We start from the raw sequence: 22013 nt of genomic DNA, 5'->3' as shown, positions 1-22013 counted from the left end.
GCGAGGCTTGGGGCGGCAGCCTGTCGCCCGAAGCACGCGGAGCCCTCCGGAGGGTGCCCCGTGCTTCGGGCAGGTGTGCGCAAGGCTTGGGGCGGCAGCTGCGGCGGGGAATAATTTTTTTTTATTCACCCCCCCCAAAAAACGAGGTGCGTCCTATGGGCCGGTGCGCCCTATAGGACGAAAAATACGGTAGTTTTTGCAGTGCCATTCAATGGTTCAAGGTGCCATTTACCAGAGACTGACATACTGAAATATATTATCATATAATGATAATATATTTAATGTTAATGGCTTCTTTTTTATATGTTTATGCATATAGTTTTCTTTATCAAGCTGTGTTTTAGTCACCAAAACAGTTATTAAGCTATTAGAGGCACAAGAGAGCCTATTACTGAATTTGCTTGTATCAAAACTTAACATGCCAATTGTATTTTTTTGACTTGTCCTATATCATGTACATGTTCTAATGGAAATAAAATAAGATATAACTATTGAGTTTCCTTATACTAAACCTTAACATGACAATTACTGGTGCCATCACCTTAGAATGGTTTAACTTTAACTATGAAACATGTTTTACTTTTTAATTTGACACTTGCAAGTGACAAGTAGGCTTGTGCTTATATATTTTCACTGTAGTTCCTTTACTAAACAACAGGTTTCCCTATATGTCAACAGTGAACGGACTCATGTAGCGGACCTGAGTTATTTTTATATTTCTTTTACTTTAAAGGCTACATTTTATACATACACAACATAATTAGAATTCAAAGTTGATGGTAAATATACAGTTTGTGGCAGGCTTAGTGATTAACGTGAATCATTCACGTTGAATTTTCAATAGCAGGTTTGGTGCAAAAAATGAAAGAATGGGAATTCACTGCATTGCCCCATTGAATATAAGTATCTCTACAGTTTTTGGTTGCCATCTGAACAAGTTTACCCATGAATAAACATGTATATTAACTAACATAATTTTCAATGCATTAAAATGAACATTCTCCTATTTTAAATGAAAATTCTCTAATATTCTCATTAATCGAGAATTCTTGAGAATTTAACATCACTAGTTATGAGAGACCCTGCAAGAATTTGGTTCTGCCACATTCTCTTCCATGGCTGAAGTTGATGCAGCAATGGCTGCCAGACCTCATTCCATTGAGGGAAGAGTGGTTGAGCTGAAAAGAGCCGCAGCCAGGGAGGAATTTGGAAAACCTGGAGCTCTTGTTACTGTGGGAAAATTGTTTGTTGGTAGAATTAAAGAAGATACTGAGGAACATCACCTTAAAGACTACTTCTCAGAATATGGAAAAATTGACATAATTGAAATAATTACAGACAGACAATCTGGTAAAAAGAGGGGCTTGGGATTTGTAACTTTTGATGTCCATGATCCGGTGGATAAAATTGCATTGCAGAAATATCATACTATTAATAGTCATAATGTTCAGTTTCTGTTAATTGGTTCTCGTGGGAAACTTGCAGATTCTAGCTTCTCCAATTAACTCAAGCTGGTGTCAATTTACTCTTGGCAGAAAGCCCAGGTCTGCTTGACCTAGAAACTACTCACTCTGATTGGTTAACGACCAGCACTCAACTCTGTTATCTAGGATTGCTAGCTCAGTTTGGTGTGAGGTGTGTTAGGAGTAAAGTGCTGTGTATGGTTAAGAGAGAGAAAGAAAGAAAGGATTTATTTTGCTTTGATTTGTATGCAGAAACTCTGCTGGTTTTATTTTTCCTTTTAATAAATCCTGTAAATAGTTATTCTGAGTCTAGCTGACTAGTCATTACCGCCGCAACTAGCTTCCTCGCTGTGCAGGAAAACTCTGCTACGTTTGGGCTAAAGCCAATAGGGCTATGCCTGACACTTCAAAGTTCCATGACATAATGCAGAAGAAAAGCTTTATCTTAGGGAAGGTTTTAATGACTGATGTTTTAATGTATTTTTAATTTTTTGTTGGAAGCTACCCAGAGCGGCTGGGGAAACTCAGCCGGATGGGTGGCATATAAATAAATTGTTATTATTATTATTAGGTTGGAGAAATACCAAAGTTTGCACACATATGTACATTAATAGGAGGAAGAAGCACCTCTTTAATCAAGAAATAACCAGTACATAAAATAAGCAGAAGCGCAAGTAGACACATTTAGCAATGCACTGTATTTTAAATATATGAACTATTTTATTGTATACTGCTTCAGTGACATTTTTGGAGAGGGGGGGGATCTTGCCCAACAAACTTCAGTAAAATTCATGACAAGCAGCGACTAAATGCGTTTCATCCTAAGGAACAACAAGTGAAAATTCCTCACATCTTTTCAAAAATATTTTTCCTAAACAGAAAGACTACAGCTAAAGATGAAATAGTTGTACATATGTTCATTCAAAAAAATACCATTAACATTTGTGGAACATAGTTACTGATAAAAGCAACAGGTGGGTCTTATAGCAACTTTAAAAATCAACACATTATTATAACGTTATTACTATTGCCAGTCAATTTTTTTCAGAATCACCAGAATTTACTGAATCTGTCTTGGTTGGGGGTTTTGATGCCACTTTATTTCTTCTTAGTTTCCTTTTTAAGAAGTTCCTTATCTCAATTTCAAATGCATACAGAATAAATGCCACAAAAATAATGCCTCCCATTAAAATAGTCGTCATTGAACTGATAAGATAGTTTCCTGGGAATGCCATTGGAGAATCGTCAATATAAATCTGCAACAGAAAATATTGTAATTCCAACAGTCACTTCCCTTTAAATTAACTATTGTTCATAATGTTGACTACAAGATAGTGTAACTGGTCTAAGTGATAGTGAAAGCTGGCATATGCAAATCCTAGTGGTGGGGGAACGGAAGCAGTCATCTGAGTTTATAGGGAAACCAATTTGGTAAGCGTTGCATGCAGTTTGTTGCAAGATACTGCATTACCATATATTTCGCTCTATAACACGCACCCAACCATAACACGCACATAGTTTTTAGAGGAGGAAAACAAGAAAAAAATATTCTAAACAAAACAGCGGATGTATGATTTTTGTGGTTCATGCTGTGGCCACAGACATGTGATCTGACAGTGAGTTTGGAGTAGCCCAATGCAAAAATCCTGAGGATCCATGTGGATCCATGCTTTGTAACCACGTTTTTGCACCACTGCGGCCCCAGGCAACAGTGGGTGCGTGGTTTTTTTGGTGCAAGCTGTAGCCATGGACATGCTATGTGATCTGATGGTGAATTTGGGGTGACCCAGTGCAAAAATCCTGAGGATCCATGTGGATCTGTGCTTTGTAACCACGTTTAAAGCGGAGAGGGAAGGAAAAGCACTCAAGGGACAAAGGACACGCGTGGGGTGGGTGAAGAAGGATGCTGCTAATAATGCAGAAGAGGGGTATAAGAGGAGAAGGCTCCTCTCCCCTCCTGCTTTGCTCCTTTAAAGAAGCAGGCTCTCTGTCTCTCTCTCCTCCCCACTCAGTGGCTCTTCTCCCGCTTTGTTGTTTCAAAGTGAGCCATGGAGGAGGGAAGGAAGGGGAACCATGGATCCTCTGCTCACGACTGCAGCAGATCCCCCCCCCCCGCCATCCGTAGGCATTCGCTCCATAACACGCACAGACATTTCCCCTTACTTTCTAGGAAGAAAAAAGTGAGTGTTATGGTGCAAAAAATACGGTATATTGTACCTCGTAAAATAAAATACCCAGAAAAGTATGGGCTAAGAATGAGCGCTCACACCTTCCTTGTGGGAGCCTTTTGCGGGACCACGTGCAGTACCCTGGCCCCTTGGGACCCACCAGCTGGCTGGGCTGGCCTGACTCCCTGTGATAGCCATTGGAGGTTCCCACCAAAGCTCAGTTAGCTAATCAGCCCTGCAGGGAGGCGGGGCCAACTGCTTAAATAGGAAGCGGAGCCGGCAGCAACCATGCTGGAACTCTCCCTGAAATATTGGAGAGGTGCTGCCAGTCAGAGCAGACTAGCCTTCCCAGACATTTGGGACTCCCATCCCCATTAGACCTTTGCAGTCCCAAATCACCTAGAAGGCATTAAATTGGAAAGGCTGGAGCAGAAAGTTAACCTGGCCCAGATTATCCAAGTGACTCTATCAGCTCTTGTTTGAGATGGCAGCCTTTCCATGGTCATATGTTTGGCACTGGCAGGCCTACCAAGAGGGCAGGGGGCATATTGCTGTGCCAGAGCCAGCACATGGCCCAAACTCTGAACTTTAATTAAAAAAAGCCACACACAATCAAGTTTCTAGAGCTTGTACAGCAGAAGTGACAAAGCAAAACCTTCAGGCACCATTCAAAGCTATTGCTTTGTGAGCTTAGAGGCTACTCCTGCCTTGCAGTGTTTTTAGTCAATGACCGAAGTCACAGTTGTGCTATTTAAATATCTGCTGGGCTTCTCTCACTAAAGAGTACTTGCCTCAGTTCTGGGCCTTGGCATCCAGAAAGACATTCATATATACAGGGTGAGTCCTTTAAAAGAGGCCCCGTGGATACAGAGTACACATGTTCCACGGGGCCTCTTTTAAAAGACACACCCTGTATGAGGCTATATATATATGTAAAAGCTCCAGCCTGCTTTAGCTTCCACTTCTGTGCGTTTCCCTAAAGTGTCCTTCTCCAGTCCAGTCCCCCTTGCACCCGCTAATTCCTGCTGTTCTCTGGGAATGTGCTGAAGTAAGGGCTAAATATGTGGGGACATTTTGTACAATCTTGTATCCTATTTTATGTTTGTTAATTCATTCTGTGTGTAATTTTTGTGTTGTTGTTTTTTAAAAAGAGCTAATGACAATACCTGAAATTCGTCAAATAAGTTACAAAAGGAGACTCCAGGAATAGTTGATACCCTGAAATGGAAAAGCTCAGATCCCTGTTGGAAAGGGGGGAGGGGGAGTTGTTACTAATATGCAGTAACATTTGTTTTCATTTTTTAATTAAAATTGTAATTCAGTTAAAACGTTTCACAGAAATAATGTGCAGTACCATGTCGGTATAACTACAGCCTTAAAATCAGTGTTGCTAGCAGTTGTGTTATATCCTTGGAACAGTGAATTTCTGATATTTTGATTTAATATGCAAATTACTTAATGTCAAATGTATATTGCAGGTGGCCCAACATGTGGTCCAAGGGCCACATGTGGCCCTCAAGGCTTTTCCCCCCACCCCTCAGCAACATCTGATGCCCCCTCCCCAGCCCTCATGCTGCCTTCTCTAATTTGGGTAAGTGCTGAGAAGGAGCTGTGAGGGCTGACAGGATCCTAGAGCCCTCCTGTTTCCTTCCCAAAGACTACTTAGTGATTTCCCAGCTTTGGGAAGGAGGTAAGAGGGCTCTAGGACCCTTCCAGAGCCCTCCCATCTCCTTCCCAAAGCCCGATGCCTTTATTACCCAGCTTTGGGAAGGCAGCACGAGAGTTGGGGGGGGCGTGCATCAATTCTGGCCTCGTTCCACCACCCCATCCCACCTGCCCGCATGAAAAGGCTTTGTGTGACCCACAGGTTCCGTGTAAAAGTACTCCATACCCTCCAACATTCCTCTGATGAAAATCAGGACGTGTGTCTTTTGGTGCCATGCTGACTCATGCGAGAGCGCAGCATCACTGCAAGCACTGGCGCATCCTCTCCCCAGGGTCAGCAGTGGCGCTGGAGTAGGTAAATGGGACATTCTAGGATCAAATCAGAAGCTGGGGTAGTTTCTTCAAATTCCGGGATGATGCAGGAAAATTGGGGCACCTTGAAAGGGTATGAGTACTCTTGTGACCCACTTTGTTTGAAAAGTTGGACCACCCTGGTACAAAGATTTTAAGGTAAGAAGAGTTTGGGTTTAAGGTTTGGTCTTTTTGTTCAAAGTACAGTGGTACCTCTGGTTACAAACTTAATTCATTCCGGAGGTCTGTTCTTAACCTGAAACTGTTCTCAACCTGAGGTACCACTTTAGCTAATGGGGCCTCCCACTGCCGCCATGTCGCCAGCTCGCGATTTCTGTTCTCATCCTGAGGTAAAGTTCTTAACCCGAGGCACTTCTTCCTGGTTAGTGGAGTCTGTAACCGGAAGTGTTTGTAACCCAAGGTGTTTGTAACCTGAGGTAGCACTGTATGTATTTTCTCTGGCACTTACAGTTATCGTTATAGATAGGCCATCTGGATTATATAGTTCAGTTTTGAGTCTGTGCTCCAAATATTTTTTCATTTTTAACATACTTGATGTTTGATTGGAACCTGAAAAAACAGTTAAAACAGTCGCAGAGTGGTAGGTTTGAGTTTCTTCCTTCTTTTTTACATTTCAGTAGGGCCTGAATACAGATGAATAGCCAGATCTATTTCTCATGAAATGTAAAAGTAAGAAAGGTATCAGAGGCACAGCATGATGTATTAGAGCTGCACAGGGTCTTCTACAGCGGCTTTCCAGAGGTTAACAAACAGCAGTTGTTGTTTTTCTTAAAAAAGTTTAGGGGTACTCTCATTTTTCTACTCATATTGAAATACTGCCCCTCAATGAGGCCAAACTTAGATTCACAAAATGTTTAGGGTTATGCGTACCCCTGCATCCCCCCAGAAAAAAGCACTAACAGTGATTACCGGTAATTATCACAAGTGGGTGAAAAAGGAGGGGTGTGGGCAAACATTCATATGAAATGTTGGTTAACCCGAACTCCTCTTTGTTGCCACCATAACTATTAGTCATGGTAAAAGCTAGCAGGAGAACTAGAGGAGGAAGAACAGCTAGGGGGAAGGGTGTACCCATGGTAAACCAATGGGTTGTGTTATGCTTGTTTCAGGCCTTAAGGGTCTGTGGGTGTAATAGGTTTTGCATGCAGAAAGAATTGGACTAGATTCAAATCTTTCCACATCAAGTCTTCCCTGAACTAGAACTTGCAGCAGCCCCAGCAGGCATGGCCAATGGATAGGGATGATGGGAATTCAGCAACATACAGGGGACCAAAGGTTCCTCACACCTACTATAGGGCAAGAACGAGAGCCTGAAAATACATTGACGACAAGTATTTCCAACAGAACCTCTCCGATACGAAAGATAATGATGAATCCCAAGATTCTTCCGCTCCCTACCTGAAACTTTCCAGTTGGTTCTGTTGTTGACTTCTACGATTGTGATAAAATAAGGAGATGTCAGATTTACAGAGCGACCCTCATCCTCAATGGTGAAATAGAGAGGAAGCCTTGATACTGGGAATTTCATTCGCAGGGCCTGGCAATGAAACATATATAGAAATCACTGACATTAAAATGATGCCTGCATGGATCGATGTGGAATGACACAAATGTAAGTACAGTGGTACCTCGGGTTAAGAACTTAATTCGTTCCGGAGGTCTGTTCTTAACCTGAAACTGTTCTTAACCTGAGGTACCACTTTAGCTAATGGGGCCTCCTGCTGCCGCTGTGCCGCCGCTGCATGATTTCTGTTCTCATCCTGAAGCAAATTTCTTAACCCGAGGTAATATTTCTGGGTTAGCGGAGTCTGAAACCTGAAGCATATGTAACCCAAGGTACCACTTTATTTACATAAGCTGGTTTAGTTCTGCTAAATAGGAAGTCTGACTTACAAATTGGTAATGAGCTGAATAGAGTAGAATAGAATAGAATAGAATAGAATAGAATAGAATAGAATAGAATCATAGAGTTGGAATAGACCTTTAAAGCTCTATAAGGCTTGGGAACCCAGTACCTTGAAGAACCATGGGAGTCTTTAGAAATTCTCCTTGGCATGGCAGAAAGCAGCCAGAGAAAGGATTCATTGGTTATGACGCCCCATTTGCAGAATTCCCTCCCCAGAGATGTTTGCCTGCCACAACATTGTCATCTTCTCAGCACTAGCTAAGGGTATTTTTATCTTCTTAGGTTTCTTAATGTACTGTTATTTTTATATACTTTACATACTGGATGTAATGGTTCCAGGATACTATATAACTCCTCCGAATAACAAACAAAAAGCTGCACATGTAGGCATAGCCCTTACCTTCTCCTTGCAATCAGAAAAGGCAACAGAAAAGGACAGCTTCATATTTTCTGTACATCCACATTCGGAGCGGTTTGATTTGCCAGCACATTGCTTGTACCGTCCAGAATTCTGTTGGAAAAGTAAAGGGACCCCTGACTGTTAGGTCCAGTCGCGAACGACTCTGGAGTTGTGGCGCTCATCTCGCTTTACTGGCTGAGGGAGCCAGGGTTTGTCCGCAGACAGCTTCAGGATCATGTGTCCAGCATGACAAAGCCACTTCTGGCGAACCAGAGCAGCACACAGAAACGCCGTTTACCTTCCCGCTGCTTGCACTTGATGTGCTTTCGAACTGCTACGTGGGCAGGAGCTGGGACCAAACAATGGGAGCTCACCCTGTTGTGGGGATTTGAACCGCCGACCTTCTGACCGGCAAGCCCTGGGCTCTGTGGTTTAGACCACAGTGCCACCCGTGTCCCAAAGAAGGTATAATCAAGGTAATTCTTAACTGTGCTTACAAAGCAGACCAACATATGCAATGGAAATCATTTGGCCTCTGAATCAGTCTATAGTTTTACAACTATCAGTGGACTGGAGAACCCAGTGCGTTCAAATTTGGTGGAAAAGGTTGTCAGAAAGAAAGGGAGAGTCAGGGCAAAGAGAACTATGCAATAACTCTTGTTCCTTAGTGAACAGGAAGTGTGATATGCAGTTGGGTTGAAGAGAAGCATTCTCTTGAGCAAGAGACAAATGAGTTGAATGGACATTGGTGACAGCAAATGATTTTGCAGATGAAGTTCTCTGCCTGCTTTTCAGCCTTTCCCTTTTTCTTCTCTACACTCTCCATATTCTTAAGCAGCCTTGATACTGTGGACTTTGAGAGTCTTTAATCAGTTGTAAAATATCATTATCTTGAATATATGGAATAGTGCAAAAGGAGCTATGCATACAATCCTCTACTGCCTCTTGTTGATAGAACAGGAAAACATGGAGGATTGTAAAATGGGGTGAGGCAGTAGAGTTCACCTAGGGCAAAAAAAGGAAATGCTCATATTGACTGCTCTGGGTGCTTCAAATTGTTTCCATAGCTCATAAAGTATATTTACCTTGAGTGTGTGGAAAGTAGTTGGGCAATTGTGTCAACATATGTTCTGATCCTGATCTGTCCTATTACTGCAAAGGTTTGGCAAGTGATATGAGGTGGCAATGAGGTGGCCATAAAGTTAAAACATAAGGATTTGAGCCCAAGTTTTCAGGTTATTTTTCTCAGAATAGTATGTGAAAACCAGCTATTTATAGTGGGAAGAAGACAGGTGTTGAGTCTATAGTATGTGCAAGCAGGATGCCTAAGTTCTGGGGCAAATTCTATAGAAATGCTCATCTGGAAGTTGAATTTCAAGATTCTCCTCTTAATTAGAAATCTCTTTTCTTAATGTGTGTATGTGTATGTAAAGAACATGCAATAGCACAGAGTGCAAAATGGATAGCAATTTTGGACTTCTGGGTTAGCGCCAACGGCTAATGGCGGATTCCCTCCGAGCTTTGGAGGGAATCGGCTCCGCAGGATTCGGGTGTTGCCGCTGCGGCGACACGGGGACACTTAAAGATCACAGGCAGGGAAGCCTGTGAACCTGGTGACTCGGCGGGCACCATTTGCGCCCCCCGACCCGTGAAGGAGCCTTTTTAAAGGCTTCGGAACAGGGGACGGGGTGAGTGGCGCGGTGCTGAGAGTCTACTGCTTCTCCTGCGGAGTGAAGCCGCATGCCATGGTCAGAGAGCGCTGACTTCTTCTTGTGAACAATTGGACTTCAAAGTAGCAACCCATGAGTAGTATGGAAATTGGATTTTTAAAGAAAAAAAAAAATTTTTTTGAATCAGGCACGATCGGGGAAGATGCAAACAGGAAGTCCGTCTCCCCGTCTTGTAAATAATCTAAAGCAAGGACTAGCTAACTAAAGTCAAGAGGATTTTTTCCCTTTTATTGGGTAAAAGATATTAATTGCACGATTTGGCAATTTAAGCAATTTTACTGGAGGATAAGAGCTAATTTTTGGAGCTGAGGCGCCACCCACCCCCCCACCCCGGACCCGGGAGTGATCTGTGAGAGAGCCTGTTGGAGAGATATTGAAGAGTTTGACAGCTGTCAAATTAGCTGTCAAGACGGAAAAAGCGAACTTTGTTTTCTATTGTCTCTGCTGGTTATATTTGTTACAATTGGGGTATACTTTGTCGAAAACAAGGAAGAACTGACACAAACTAACTTGATTGTTGGATTTGAACTGGAATGAATACTAAGTAACCAAAATCCCTCTAGAGGGGGTTTTGGGACATTACAACAATGGTTGAAGGAGGCAAAACTCAAGCTAAATTGGACAGAGTTTTCTTTCTCTTGGGAAAGTTACAAGGCCAAATTGATGTTTTTGCTACCAACATTGCAACTCTGGACTTAACAATAAATAAGTTCATTGAATTTGATAAGGATTTGATCCAGGAAGCCCAAGCAGCTGGACAAGAGGAGAAATTTGAGAACTTTGAGAGTGTGGAGAAAGAGACACATGTTGTTTCTGAGGAAAAGGAAGGAGGAGATATAATGTTGCAGATGGCAAAGGAGAGCCAGAGGCCTGACATGATGGTTATAAAGGAAAATAAGAACTTGATGATGAAAATCTGGTCTGAATCGGAAATTGAAGAATGGAGAGATCTCTCTCTGTGGAGATCTGAAGACCCAAGGATTACAAATTTGATTAAGGTGAAAGTTGGAGCTTTGGGGACATTGGATTTGAAAGGAGTAAGAAACAAGATTTGGGCTCCACTTTTAAGCATGGAGGTCTGGCTGGAAGAAACATTGTCCTCATCGGGCTAGAGCATCTCCGAGATCTGGTATTTAATATCAAGGACTATCAAAAAAACCGGCAGAGAGGAACTGAGAGACAATTAAGAGCCTCGGACGTGAGATCCCCAGGCTGATAGTAGATTAAGACTGAAGGACATTTCGTTGGGGATTGAAACCGGGAAAGGGGACGGGGTGGGGTTTGGGGATCCAAAGGGTGTATAATTATAATTCTTTTTTAAATCTTTATTCTGTTTTGTTATATGTATGAAAAATGGGGAATTCGTGGAAGGGAATTTGGGTCGACTTTAGAAAAAGGATTTAAGAATGAGTAGTGATGTATAAATTTTGCTGTTTATAAGGTAAAATCGTTTTTTTATAATGAATCAAACATAAAAAGGTTAAAAAATTGGGGATAAGAACTTGTTGAATTAACAATTTGAATTGGAATATAAGAAGGGGAGGTGTGGGGAAGTCAGGGAAATATGTTATTGGAAAATAAGGATTGTAAACTGTATATGTTTTTAATTTTTCTTTTTTCTTTTTTCTTTTTGGCTTTTTAATCTACTAAAATGGAAAATCTTCAATAAATATCTATTAAAACATTCAAAACAAAACAAAACAAAACAAAATGGATAGCAATTTTGAAAAATGCGCATTCTCAAATTCTTACAGGAGTAGCTATGAAGACTTACTTTTGAATTTGTAAAATAATCCCTCAGTTTAGGTTTGCTGGGGTCAGCATTATAAAAGTTTTCTGTGAGTGGAACAGCAATTCCCAAAACAGATGGTGGCCTGTAGTTCACCTATATGAAAAACAACACAATTTAATGGGGAAAATTTATTGATTATTTGAAGAATTTTTGCAAACAACTTAAATCGTTAGTGGGACTGACATAAAAATGTGCAGTGAAAATAATTTAAATAAAATACAAAGGATAAATAGTAAATAGATATGAATTGGATATGCAGTGATAAAAGATAAAACATAAGTAAGCACAGAAAGGGGGGTCAATGATTTGATATTTTCTAATTGGTTATATAAATTTATTTGTATGATAATCTTTGTAAATGAAAAAACACTTATTACCATACACTTATTACCAGCAGCACAGATTTCGTTTTTATTTTTTTTTAATTATTAAGGCTTTATTAATACAGATGAAAGAACAAATTTAAAAAGCAAACCAATCTAAATGAAAACAAAAAGAGAAAGAGAGAGAGATGCAGTCCTCTCTCAAAGGTAGATCTCAAGCCGTGTCTCACACATAAGGGGGTGGTTCTTCCCAGATCTCACCTGGGAGCTTCCCTTCTTCCAGCCTCCCACCCTGGGAGAGCTTCTCTTCCCTGCCTCTCACACAGGGTCCTTCACGAGCCAGCCCTCACCTTCATGTGCATACACCCCCTCATTGACCCAGAGCAGAGGACATAAAAACAACACCACCAAAAGCAGGACCAAGGGAAGGCAGGGAAAAGAAACATGAAGATGAAAATAATAAAAGAGTGGGGGGGAGAGAGAGGGGGGGAAAGGAAATAAAAGGGCTTCTGATTCAAATATCCTGAGAAGACCTCTGCAGCCCAGATGTAATGAAGGGACGCAGAGGGCATAGCACTGCACATATTGGAAACTCCCTGATGCAGTCGCCATGGGTGGAGGCATCTCTGTCTTTCAAGATGTATCTGAATTTGGACTTAAGAAACAGACGTGTTTTGGAAGAAAGAGAATGGTAACCTGTGAAATGAATCAGGCACTGAGTGCCAAGGTTTGATATGAGGAGAACTCTCATTATCATAACTGGAATGCTACGTGATTAAAGGGGAGCCTTTGCTCTTTTTTTTTACATTATTTTTGCTGTGCTATGGATCGGCAAGCCTTCACTGAAAAAGACAAATATTTATGGAATGAAATTACTAATGGATTACAACTATATAGGGAATGCAAGAGGGATTCAAGAAGAACTTATAATTTTTTTTACGGAGTGCTTGAAAGAATAGACTATGTGGAATACTGTGATGATTGGTAACATTGCCAACTAAAGAGAGCTCTAATTCTGATTTATTACGGTTTTGGTGAGACGCCAACTTGTTAGAAAAAACAAGGAGATAAACACTGGAAGTTAATCAGAAGTCACGGCCGGACCCTGGATTGCTTTTGGTTTCAGAGAGGCAAAATGGAGCTTACCTACGCATGAGTTTTCAATGGAGGGGCAATGTTGAAGAAAATTGACTGATTACAACATTAAGGAAAAGAAGAAGGTAAACAGATACTTCACACAGCTACAGAATATAAATTCCCTCTGCAAGTTAATGGATTTGGATTTATTAAACACGATTGAAAGTCATCACATCAGTGGCTGCTAGAACAAAGGATTAAGATCGGAATTGTGGAACTTGGACTAATTAAGAGAATTGGCGCAGGATCAAGGAATAACATCAACACCTGATATCTAGAACACAGGATGTTTAATTCGGAACTGTTTAGTTGGCTCTTTTGATTGTATTGTGATTTGGCGTGATTTGCCATCGAATTAATGTGGCCTCCATAGGACTGTTATTAATGAAACATTAAAAAAATTGATTTTTTAAAAAAGACAGTTGGAAATGTTGACCCTGCCTTCTATCAGAAGATAAGTTAGCTTTTACCTTTCTGCTTCACTGACACAGATGCCAGAGAGTGTAGTGATGTCCTCAGCATCGCTCTCTGTTTCACGGGCCACACTTAAATCCATCCAACTCAGGAGTCTTGTGCCTGGGTATGGCTTTGGAACAATGTATCCCAGGGCTTCATAGAACAATGGGTACATCTGTGCCCTTCCCCTGTTCAGAACATTTAAGAAAGGGTACGAAAGAATTCTAAACTAAAATGTAGGATTTAGGATCCTTACCGGTAGCTGCTTTAAAAGTCTGGCAATCGCTGAGCCATTTGGTTCAGCGCTGACATCCTCAACTAGCCAGTCCGAAGGAGAGGTTTTAGCAGATAGAACATAGTGCATTGCTTTAAGATAGGAGCAGGAATTCTTCAGCGTTAAGATAAGAGTTAACACTTCACATCGGAGAGATCCCCTTGCGATAATCACAGCTATGGTGCTTTTACCCTAGGGATGTTTATGAAAAAGCATAACATTACTTGGTCTCCAACATAGATGAATATAATTAGCTTCTCATCATAGGATGGATCTACACACAGGGGGGAAACCCACCATAAATAAGTCAGAAATTAAATCATTATAACAAAAGAAAACAAACACTATGGAAAATCGCAAAGAATTTTGTTTGTTTGTTTTTTCTCCAACACTATTTGGTGTTGCATGTTTATAATGCATTTAAAGCGCTGTTTTTCGACTAATGTAGCTGACTCCATAGAGCAGGGGTCAGCAAACTAAGGCCTGTGGGCCGGATAAGGCCAGAGGGGCTCTTTAATCCAGCCTGAGGACCCTGCCCGGTCAGTTCCCATGCTAAACAGGCACAGCGCGGCGATTGACTTCCGCGATTGGCATGCAGGTGGCTTTGGATTGGCTTCAGGAAGCTCCCGCAGCCAATTCGAAGCCACGGACGCCTTTGGGCGGGCAGCAACACTGGGCAATTGAGAGCCATCCCTGGTTTCCTCAGCACACAGGCGGCGAGGCTTCAGATTGGCGAGCGAGGCCATGGAGAGAGAGGCCTGTGGGCATGTTGTGGGGCTTCGGCCGGAGCTTGGCATGCCTACTGGCCCAGACCTGGGAAGCTCTTCCAGAAACGAGAGGTGCCACCACCGCTACCGGCTCTCAACCACCGCCGGAGGAGGTAGGAAAGCAGGAGGAGGGGAGGGCCTGGGGGAGAGAGAGAAGCCCACCTCCACCATTGTGTGTGCGTCCGTGTGCACATGCGTGTGTGGTCCAACCCTCCAGAAGATTTAAGGGACAGTGAGACGGCCCACTGGTAGAAAAGTTTGCTGACCCCTGCCATAGAGCCTTATCCATGCAAGCATGGCTGTTGATGTAAGGCATTTGCATTCATTTCACCAGCACAGCATGTGTGCATTGTACGTACCAGAAGAATTCCAAATTCTGTCGTCCATTGGAATAGTTTTAAGAATTCTCGTATGACAAATGCCTCTCCCACAGGAACATTTTAAATATTATTAATCTAATACTCCAAAACAAGCCTATGACAAACAATATATTCATACCAAGACAAGGGTCACACATCAGGTAAAGTTAGCTGGGACTGGGCCCCATTCATAACAATAGAACTACAGTAGCTATCTCTGCCTTGCTTTGCCTCTGTGTGTGACGGGCCTTGGATGCTCCTGGGTGATTTTGAGAGAACTTGGATGGACCTGTGAGATCTCACAAGAGCACTTCAGGGCTTCTGGAGCCCAGGATGCTCATGAAGGGGTTCAGTTCCAATGATTTGAGTGTAACACTATGAGTGGCTAGTTTTTATGTCCAGGATCCAGCCTGTTCTAGGTGTTGCCAATTAAACGGCTCAGGACTATAATACCTCAAGGACCGCCTCGCCCTATAAAAACCAACCAGGACCCTACAGTTTTAACCTTAGGCCCTTCTGCATGTGCCTTCTCTACAAGAGGTCTGGAGGGTGCCATCACAAAAGCGGGCCTTTTCTGTGGTAGCTCCCCATTTGTGGAACGCTCCCCCTAGGGAGGCTTCCCTGGTGCCTTCATTGCATATCTTTAGTTGCCAGGTGAAAACGTTTCTCAGGCGTTTGGCTGATTAACATTTTATAGCTTTTAAAATGTGCTTGTGCTTGTGGGAGGGGGACTGCAGGCCCATGCGCAGTGTGCCTTGGGAACTGGGAAGTAAGCAACAAAAACGACATGAGAAGAACTTGGAAATAAATTGGCCATGAGGTTTTGGAATAGGCATTGGGTGTGTATCCCAAATCATCCTACCTGACTGCTGGATGATTATTCACAAGGGTCAGTCCTGGGTTAAGGGTCCCCTCAAGATGCTGGTAAACTAAGCTGACAGCCCCTGGCCACTGAACGGAAGTCCTTTGGCCCATCACCCCCACCTCACGTCATCTGGACCTTCGGATTTCAACCCAGACGCCTTTACCAGGGTACCCTGAGATTTTTACATGTCCAACAGGAGAGGCTCCCTCTCACCCCCAGGTTACACTAAGTATCCAACCCAATGCCTTTTCCCAGCACACAAGCTGGCCCCTCCCTGCCAGCTCACCGCCACACCTACTAACATCTGCAACCAATTCCCATCACATCTAGCAACCAAGTCTCATTACTCTACAATTTCTAGGGTTCTGTGAGGAAAGCCATAGCGTAAACTGGTCTAAAACCAACATAAGTTTGTTTTGTACAAAAACATGGGGAGAAGATTTTTGGAGTATGAATGCACATTAAAGCTGTTTGTACTCTGAAAAGAGCTGGCAGCATGTTACCTTTTCAAAAAATCTACTATGAACAGTGATATCGATTAAATTGCTATTGTTGTCGTCAAAATAAATGTTTGTGCTCACATCCAGTAGAGAAGGCCTTCCAATTGCAATGTACATTAGCCTATTATGAAACACATTATACGCTGTGGAAGGAAACAACAATGAGAATGATGTTTATTTCCAATATTTCTTTCCTGTAGAACAACCTCACACAAAAGGAAAAACTTAGCTCCACTCTGAGACTGCAGTTGGGTTGAAAAATACTTGAGGATTTTGGCTGATTCCAGTGTACCCTTACTTCATATACATCTGTGTGCATATACACATCAAAATGAGAAATCCATATGAAAGATCTACAGGCAGGATGGGAGTCAATAGGATAAAAATATATGTAAAATACATTTTGTTGAATTTCAGTTAAATTATTAGAGTGAGGATTATAACTTAGAAAGAGTTGTATAAAGATCTGTAGGCAGGATGGGAGTCAATAGGATATCCCGCTAGTTTCAAAATCCATATGACATATACATTTTGAAACAAACCTTTCTTCAAAATGAAGGGGAAGGTGTTCAAGTGGTTGGTAGGTGGCTACCTCCAAGCCCTGATTTTCTAGGCCCATTCCAGTTGGGTCTCATGCCTGGTTCTGGCACAGAAACTGCCTTGGATGCCATGTGGAGTGACCTTTACCAAGACAGATATGGAGGGGAGGTGTGACCTTCTCGGTTCTCTTGGAGTTCTCAGTGGCTTTTCAGTACCATTCATCATGGTACAGTCAAACCTTGGAACTTGAACGTTGCCGAAAGTTTCAGTTCCTGAACACCAAAAACCCAGAAGGAAGTGTTCCGGTTTTCGAATATTCCTCGGAACTCGAACATCTGTCCGGCTTCCACTTGAGTGCAAGAAGCTCTTGCAACCAATCGGAAGCTGTACTTTGGAATTTGAACGTTTCGGAAGTTGAATGGTCTTCTGGAACAGATTACGTTCGAATTCTGAGGTTTTGTAGAAAGCATCTGACAAACATAATGAATAAACAGATCTGTTCTGAAGAGTTTATACAAATGGGATTACTTCATCGGCATTTAATTTAACTAAAGGTGCTTGGCAGGGCTCATCCTGTTGTCATTTTTGTTTGTTCTAGCAACAGCACTATTAGCAATCAAGATGAATTCCTTGCAAAAAAAAACATATTTTCCAATATACCATCAATTAAGGATCGAATAAGCAAATTGAAGGCATTTGCTATTTCAATGGCTGAATTAATACATATAACAAATTGGACTTCTCTTTGGGTATACAGAAGACAGTGCCTGGCGTTCTCTGGTCCATGGGGTCACGAAGAGTCGGACACAACTAAACGACTAAACAACAACAATTGGGTATACAAAGAAATATAAAATGTTATCAAATGCAAATCTAGGACTTGCTATGTTTTGAAAGATGGAAATATTAAGATTTATTATTGCACACAGAATTCTGTGTGGTGCTTTTTTTAGATATTTGTGAATATATCTGCCTTTTAATTTATTTTTGAAGGATTTTTAATGGAATATAGTTTTGGATACAAATGACCAAATCCTTCTCTCTCTCTCACACACACACAGCATGTAACATCTGCAAAAGTTATGGAAGTCAGATAAGCTTTGATAGTTTATTTGATAAATCTTGGTTATAATTATTTTTATTATTACATTTTTAAAAGCAATCATGCATATAAAAATATATGTAAAATACATTTTGCTGAATGTCAGCTAAATTATTAGAGGATTATAATTTATAAAGAGTTTGCTTTCATATGATTTCAAACACTTTCAGACATTTTATAGAGAATACTGAAGAGCGGAGAGACAAGAAATATATGCAGTCTTACCTACATTAACTGGAGTCACTCTGAATTTAAATTCCAGCTTTGACCCAATATCCAAGTATTTAATGGCATGGCGTGGTAGGTCATCAAACTGTTGTATTGTATATCTACATATGTCAACAACAATTTTCCATTTTCTGGTATTTGCAGTGCCAAAGTCATACAAGAACCACCTCCCAGGTGGAATGTCTGTATTTAAAGGCACCCTATTAGGCATAGTAGCATCTCCTAAAGCATTTTGGTCATCCACAACTTGAATAATGAAGAAACTGCTACTGCCTGGAATCACCACTGTTTTCTCAAGATCGGTTGGTTTAAATATATTCACACCTGGAAAACAAGAAAATAAAGAAAACATCATTCAATGTGCAGAAGCTGCATTTCCCTTTGTTGTTGTTGTTGTTGTTGCTGCTAGGAATATGCTTAATTTACACAAAAGATAAACTGACCTGAAGCTATGGCTTCTTTGATATAAAGTTTAGATTCCTAATTTTTGACAGACTGCCACTACCTGTGTGGCTCTCCTAGTCAACAGCAGCCCTGTAACTCATGAAACTTTCTATTTTGCCAGAAACCTCAGAAATGCAGGCAGTGTCAAGTGAAGGCTGAAATCCCATGCTTCGTTCACAGGCTGGAAATTGGGGGCTCTTTCTCTTCTTTTTATGGGGCTACCAGATTAACTCTTTACCTTACTTTTCTGGGATACACCGTCCATATCCTTCCTTCATTTTGCCATTTTGTCTCCATAAGAAAAGTATGAATTTACACATAGTTGGAGACTGATTGGCTGGCTGTTGATTTAGGAAGGGGATCTAGTAGAAATAAAAATGACTGGATGGCGAGGAACATATAAAAGAGGCTACATAGGAAATTAGGAAATGCTGGGCATATTCATTAGATGAATAATAATAAGAATAATAAGAATAATAAGAATATTTATTTATATCCCGCCCTCCCCAGCCGAAGCCGGGCTCAGGGCGGCTAACAACAATAAAACAGTACAAAAGTACAGCATAAACAACAATAGTATTCCCTACAATTCTTTTCCTATATATTTCCCCCCTGAAGTGTGATTAGCATAAGCCAAAGACCCTCCTTCCAAAAACTTTTCATTATCATGTGATGCACAAACCTGGAGAAGTCAGCTGAAGCCTGTATGATATACTGGTCCCTGTAGGGGGCAAAACTCTTAAAGTATTTGCTGTACAAGGGCTAGCAGTTTTAGATTCAACGGGAAACCGATCTAGAACATCTGCCAGTGCAGATGATATAAAGCCCGGAGGAGCTGGCGTCCTAAAAACATCTTTGATTATACACGATCCTCCTGGCCTAAATTAAAAAGAAGCATACATTTAATACCACCTTGATGATGTCAGATCACACATCTAATGAATTTTAACGAATTTCGACTAGTTCCTAACATTCCCTTGCTGGAAAATAGTGCTAAGAGAAAATTGTGATTTCAAGCATGTCAGCTGGCACAGGGCTACTGTTCAGCAGCTATTTCTGATCTTTTGAATCATTATGATTTTGTATTGAGTTGTAGTAACTGTTTGATGAATTTGTCTTTAGCTTTATATTCTCCTGTGCTTTGAATTTACTACCATGATCACAATGTCTGTTAACTTGTAATGGTATTATTGTTACTGTGAGCCACTTTGAGCTCAACAGTTGTTGTGGGGAAAGCAGAATACAAGTATTAAATCAAATAAAAATCAAATGTATTTCTTATTACACAAAAATACCCCTTAATCTCCATGTTTGGTACACCTAGTAGGTGCAATACTTCATGGGCCATATTACCTGAACCTGTTCCTTCTGGCTCCAGCAATATCACATCCCTGGAAGACAGCAGACTCCAGCAGTCTTTGCTCCCAAATGTGGTGGTGGGTCCCCGTCCCCCCCAGATGATGAAGTCATGGGAAAACCATGTCATCATCATACACACTGCAGAAACCATTTCCAACTTCCGACAACACACACATCACCTACTGATATATTTTTGAAGCCTACAAGTTTTGTTTGAAACTTGTATTACACGGTATACGTTGCAAATGTTAGTACAAAGTGGTTCTAAGAGCAGGCAGAACAAGAAAGTGGCAACCCTCTGAACAATTTAACCAAATTAGAGAGATGCTATTTTGCTATATTCTGTAAAATAGCAGGGTATATTAAAAAGAAAAACCTGACAGACCAAGACATTGCTTGTTAACAAAACATATGCTGTTATTGATACTTACCCATAATCTAATCTTTTGCCGCTTTGCAGCCTACTGAATCTCTCATGTTTTGTTATCATCCGTGGCTCATGGTTTAAAAGTAACATTTGCTCTTCAGTGATATACTGTACAGCCAAAGGAAATTCAAAACCTAAGTCAATATCCTGGAACAAAGTGAGAAAATTAATTATATAATTTTTTTTCATGCGTTTATAGATAAAAAACTTGCTAAAGTAGTTTAGGAATAAATGGGAATTAAAAATAATAAGAAGAAGAAGAGTTTGGATTTGATATCCCGCTTTATCACTACCCAAAGGAGTCTCAAAGCAGCTAACATTCTCCTTTCCCTTCCTCCCCCACAACAAACACTCTGTGAGGTGAGTGGGGCTGAGAGACTTCAAAGAAGTGTGACTAGCCCAAGGTCACCCAGCAGCTGCATGTGGAGGAGCGGAGACGCGAACCCGGTTCAGCAGATTACAAGTCTACTGCTCTTAACCACTACACCACACTGGCTGTTAATGCACTCCCTCGGCATATAGGGCACATATACAGGAAATATGGTTCGGATTGAGCTATTGGGACTCGATTGTGCCGCTGAGGCCCACCGCCTTTCAAGGTGTTGCTGCCTGGCCAGGCAGGAGCAATAGCCAATGCCCAGACTGCCAGCTTTAATGGTCCTTCTTGGCAGGGAATCAACCAGGTTCCTGGGACTGGGGAGAAATTTCCTGCAACGACTGGAGCACGTGAGGCCTGAGCTCGAGGGACCGCAAACGTCGCCCCCACTCCCCCCTCAGAAAGTAGTGAGCAGCTATTTTTTTCAGGAACAAAAGAATTGTCTTTCTTGATTTAACCTATTATAATGGTGGCTTTTCTGAAATCAACTTTTAATGGTTTTTTTTAAAAAAAGAATTAAATCTATTATAAGGATATCTAGATAGTGGTGAAAAAATGCTGGATTAATGACTCCACTGTCAATTCTAGCACTAGCTTACTACTTTGACATGTTGGAAGAGTGACGGTTTGTCCTTAACAAGAACAACAATTATTACAATTTCATAGACATTTTTCATTCACACATCAAAAGCATCCTTAACCTTCAATAAAGTGTCCACATCCACACTCGTCTCTTTTACAAATGTGGCAACTGAATCATTCAGAGAAATATGATTTAATATTCCTAGGTGGTCAAAGTACATGTTGAAGATACCCTTTGCTGGAGGGATAAGCTTGGCATATCTCGGTGAACCTACAGAAAAGGGGGAATATAATAGGTTCCTGTGAATATTTGGAGAGATCAATAGCTCTTCCAACCCATATTTAATCAATGCAATAAGGAAATAGATCGTTTTGACCAGGAAAAAGTATATCTCAATTATGCAACTTCAGACAATAGTTCCTAAGGGCCAGGATCTAACAAGGTCATATGTGGTCAAATACTTTGAAGCATGCAAGGAGGTGTTGTTCCTTTTTGGAAGAAGCTCCTTGTGCCTCATGGTCTGAATGGATTGATCTGCAGTGGAGGGTTTTGGAAGGTAGATGCAGGGTGCTGCAGCAACAAATGAGTGGATTAAAAGCTTCTAAGACCCACTAGAAGATTGCAACAGCTCTTTGGATCCCAGCCAACCATACTACACTATGAGATATCAGCAAGCAGAATGCATAGGGCATTTATTCCCTGGAGAATAATGTGAAAATAGGGGCATCAGGAGACAAGATAATAGCCTTTGCTGTTGGTCACCCAAGTTCCTGCAAT

The 22013-nt window shown here is 41.3% G+C and overlaps 1 protein-coding gene across 8 annotated transcripts in view; it reads right to left on the bottom strand.

Annotated features, from left to right (window-relative positions):
• Positions 1-2163: 2163 nt before the first annotated feature.
• The window catches only part of LOC310706046 (cation channel sperm-associated auxiliary subunit beta-like), a 48597-nt gene continuing 28747 nt past the window's right edge, over positions 2164-22013 (bottom strand). For all 8 annotated transcript variants that reach the window (XM_083501394.1, XM_083501393.1, XM_083501395.1 and 5 more), the window contains 12 exons: positions 21355-21506; positions 20282-20424; positions 19174-19370; positions 18045-18371; positions 16181-16320; positions 13669-13878; positions 11479-11589; positions 7975-8085; positions 7067-7205; positions 6117-6217; positions 4798-4872; positions 2164-2719 (listed from right to left, as the gene is read on the bottom strand). In XM_083501394.1, the coding sequence (XP_083357520.1) occupies positions 2498-2719; positions 4798-4872; positions 6117-6217; positions 7067-7205; positions 7975-8085; positions 11479-11589; positions 13669-13878; positions 16181-16320; positions 18045-18371; positions 19174-19370; positions 20282-20424; positions 21355-21506 (1928 nt within the window). In that variant the 3' untranslated portion in view covers positions 2164-2497. The remainder of the gene's footprint in view (positions 2720-4797; positions 4873-6116; positions 6218-7066; positions 7206-7974; positions 8086-11478; positions 11590-13668; positions 13879-16180; positions 16321-18044; positions 18372-19173; positions 19371-20281; positions 20425-21354; positions 21507-22013) is intronic.

The sequence above is a fragment of the Podarcis liolepis genome (genome assembly GCF_965112155.1).
Source record: "Podarcis liolepis genome assembly, chromosome: 1".
NCBI classification, from domain to species: Eukaryota; Metazoa; Chordata; class Lepidosauria; order Squamata; family Lacertidae; genus Podarcis; species Podarcis liolepis.
Note: the sequence above shows the minus strand (reverse complement) of the source record. Positions and strands in the feature narration are given on the sequence as shown.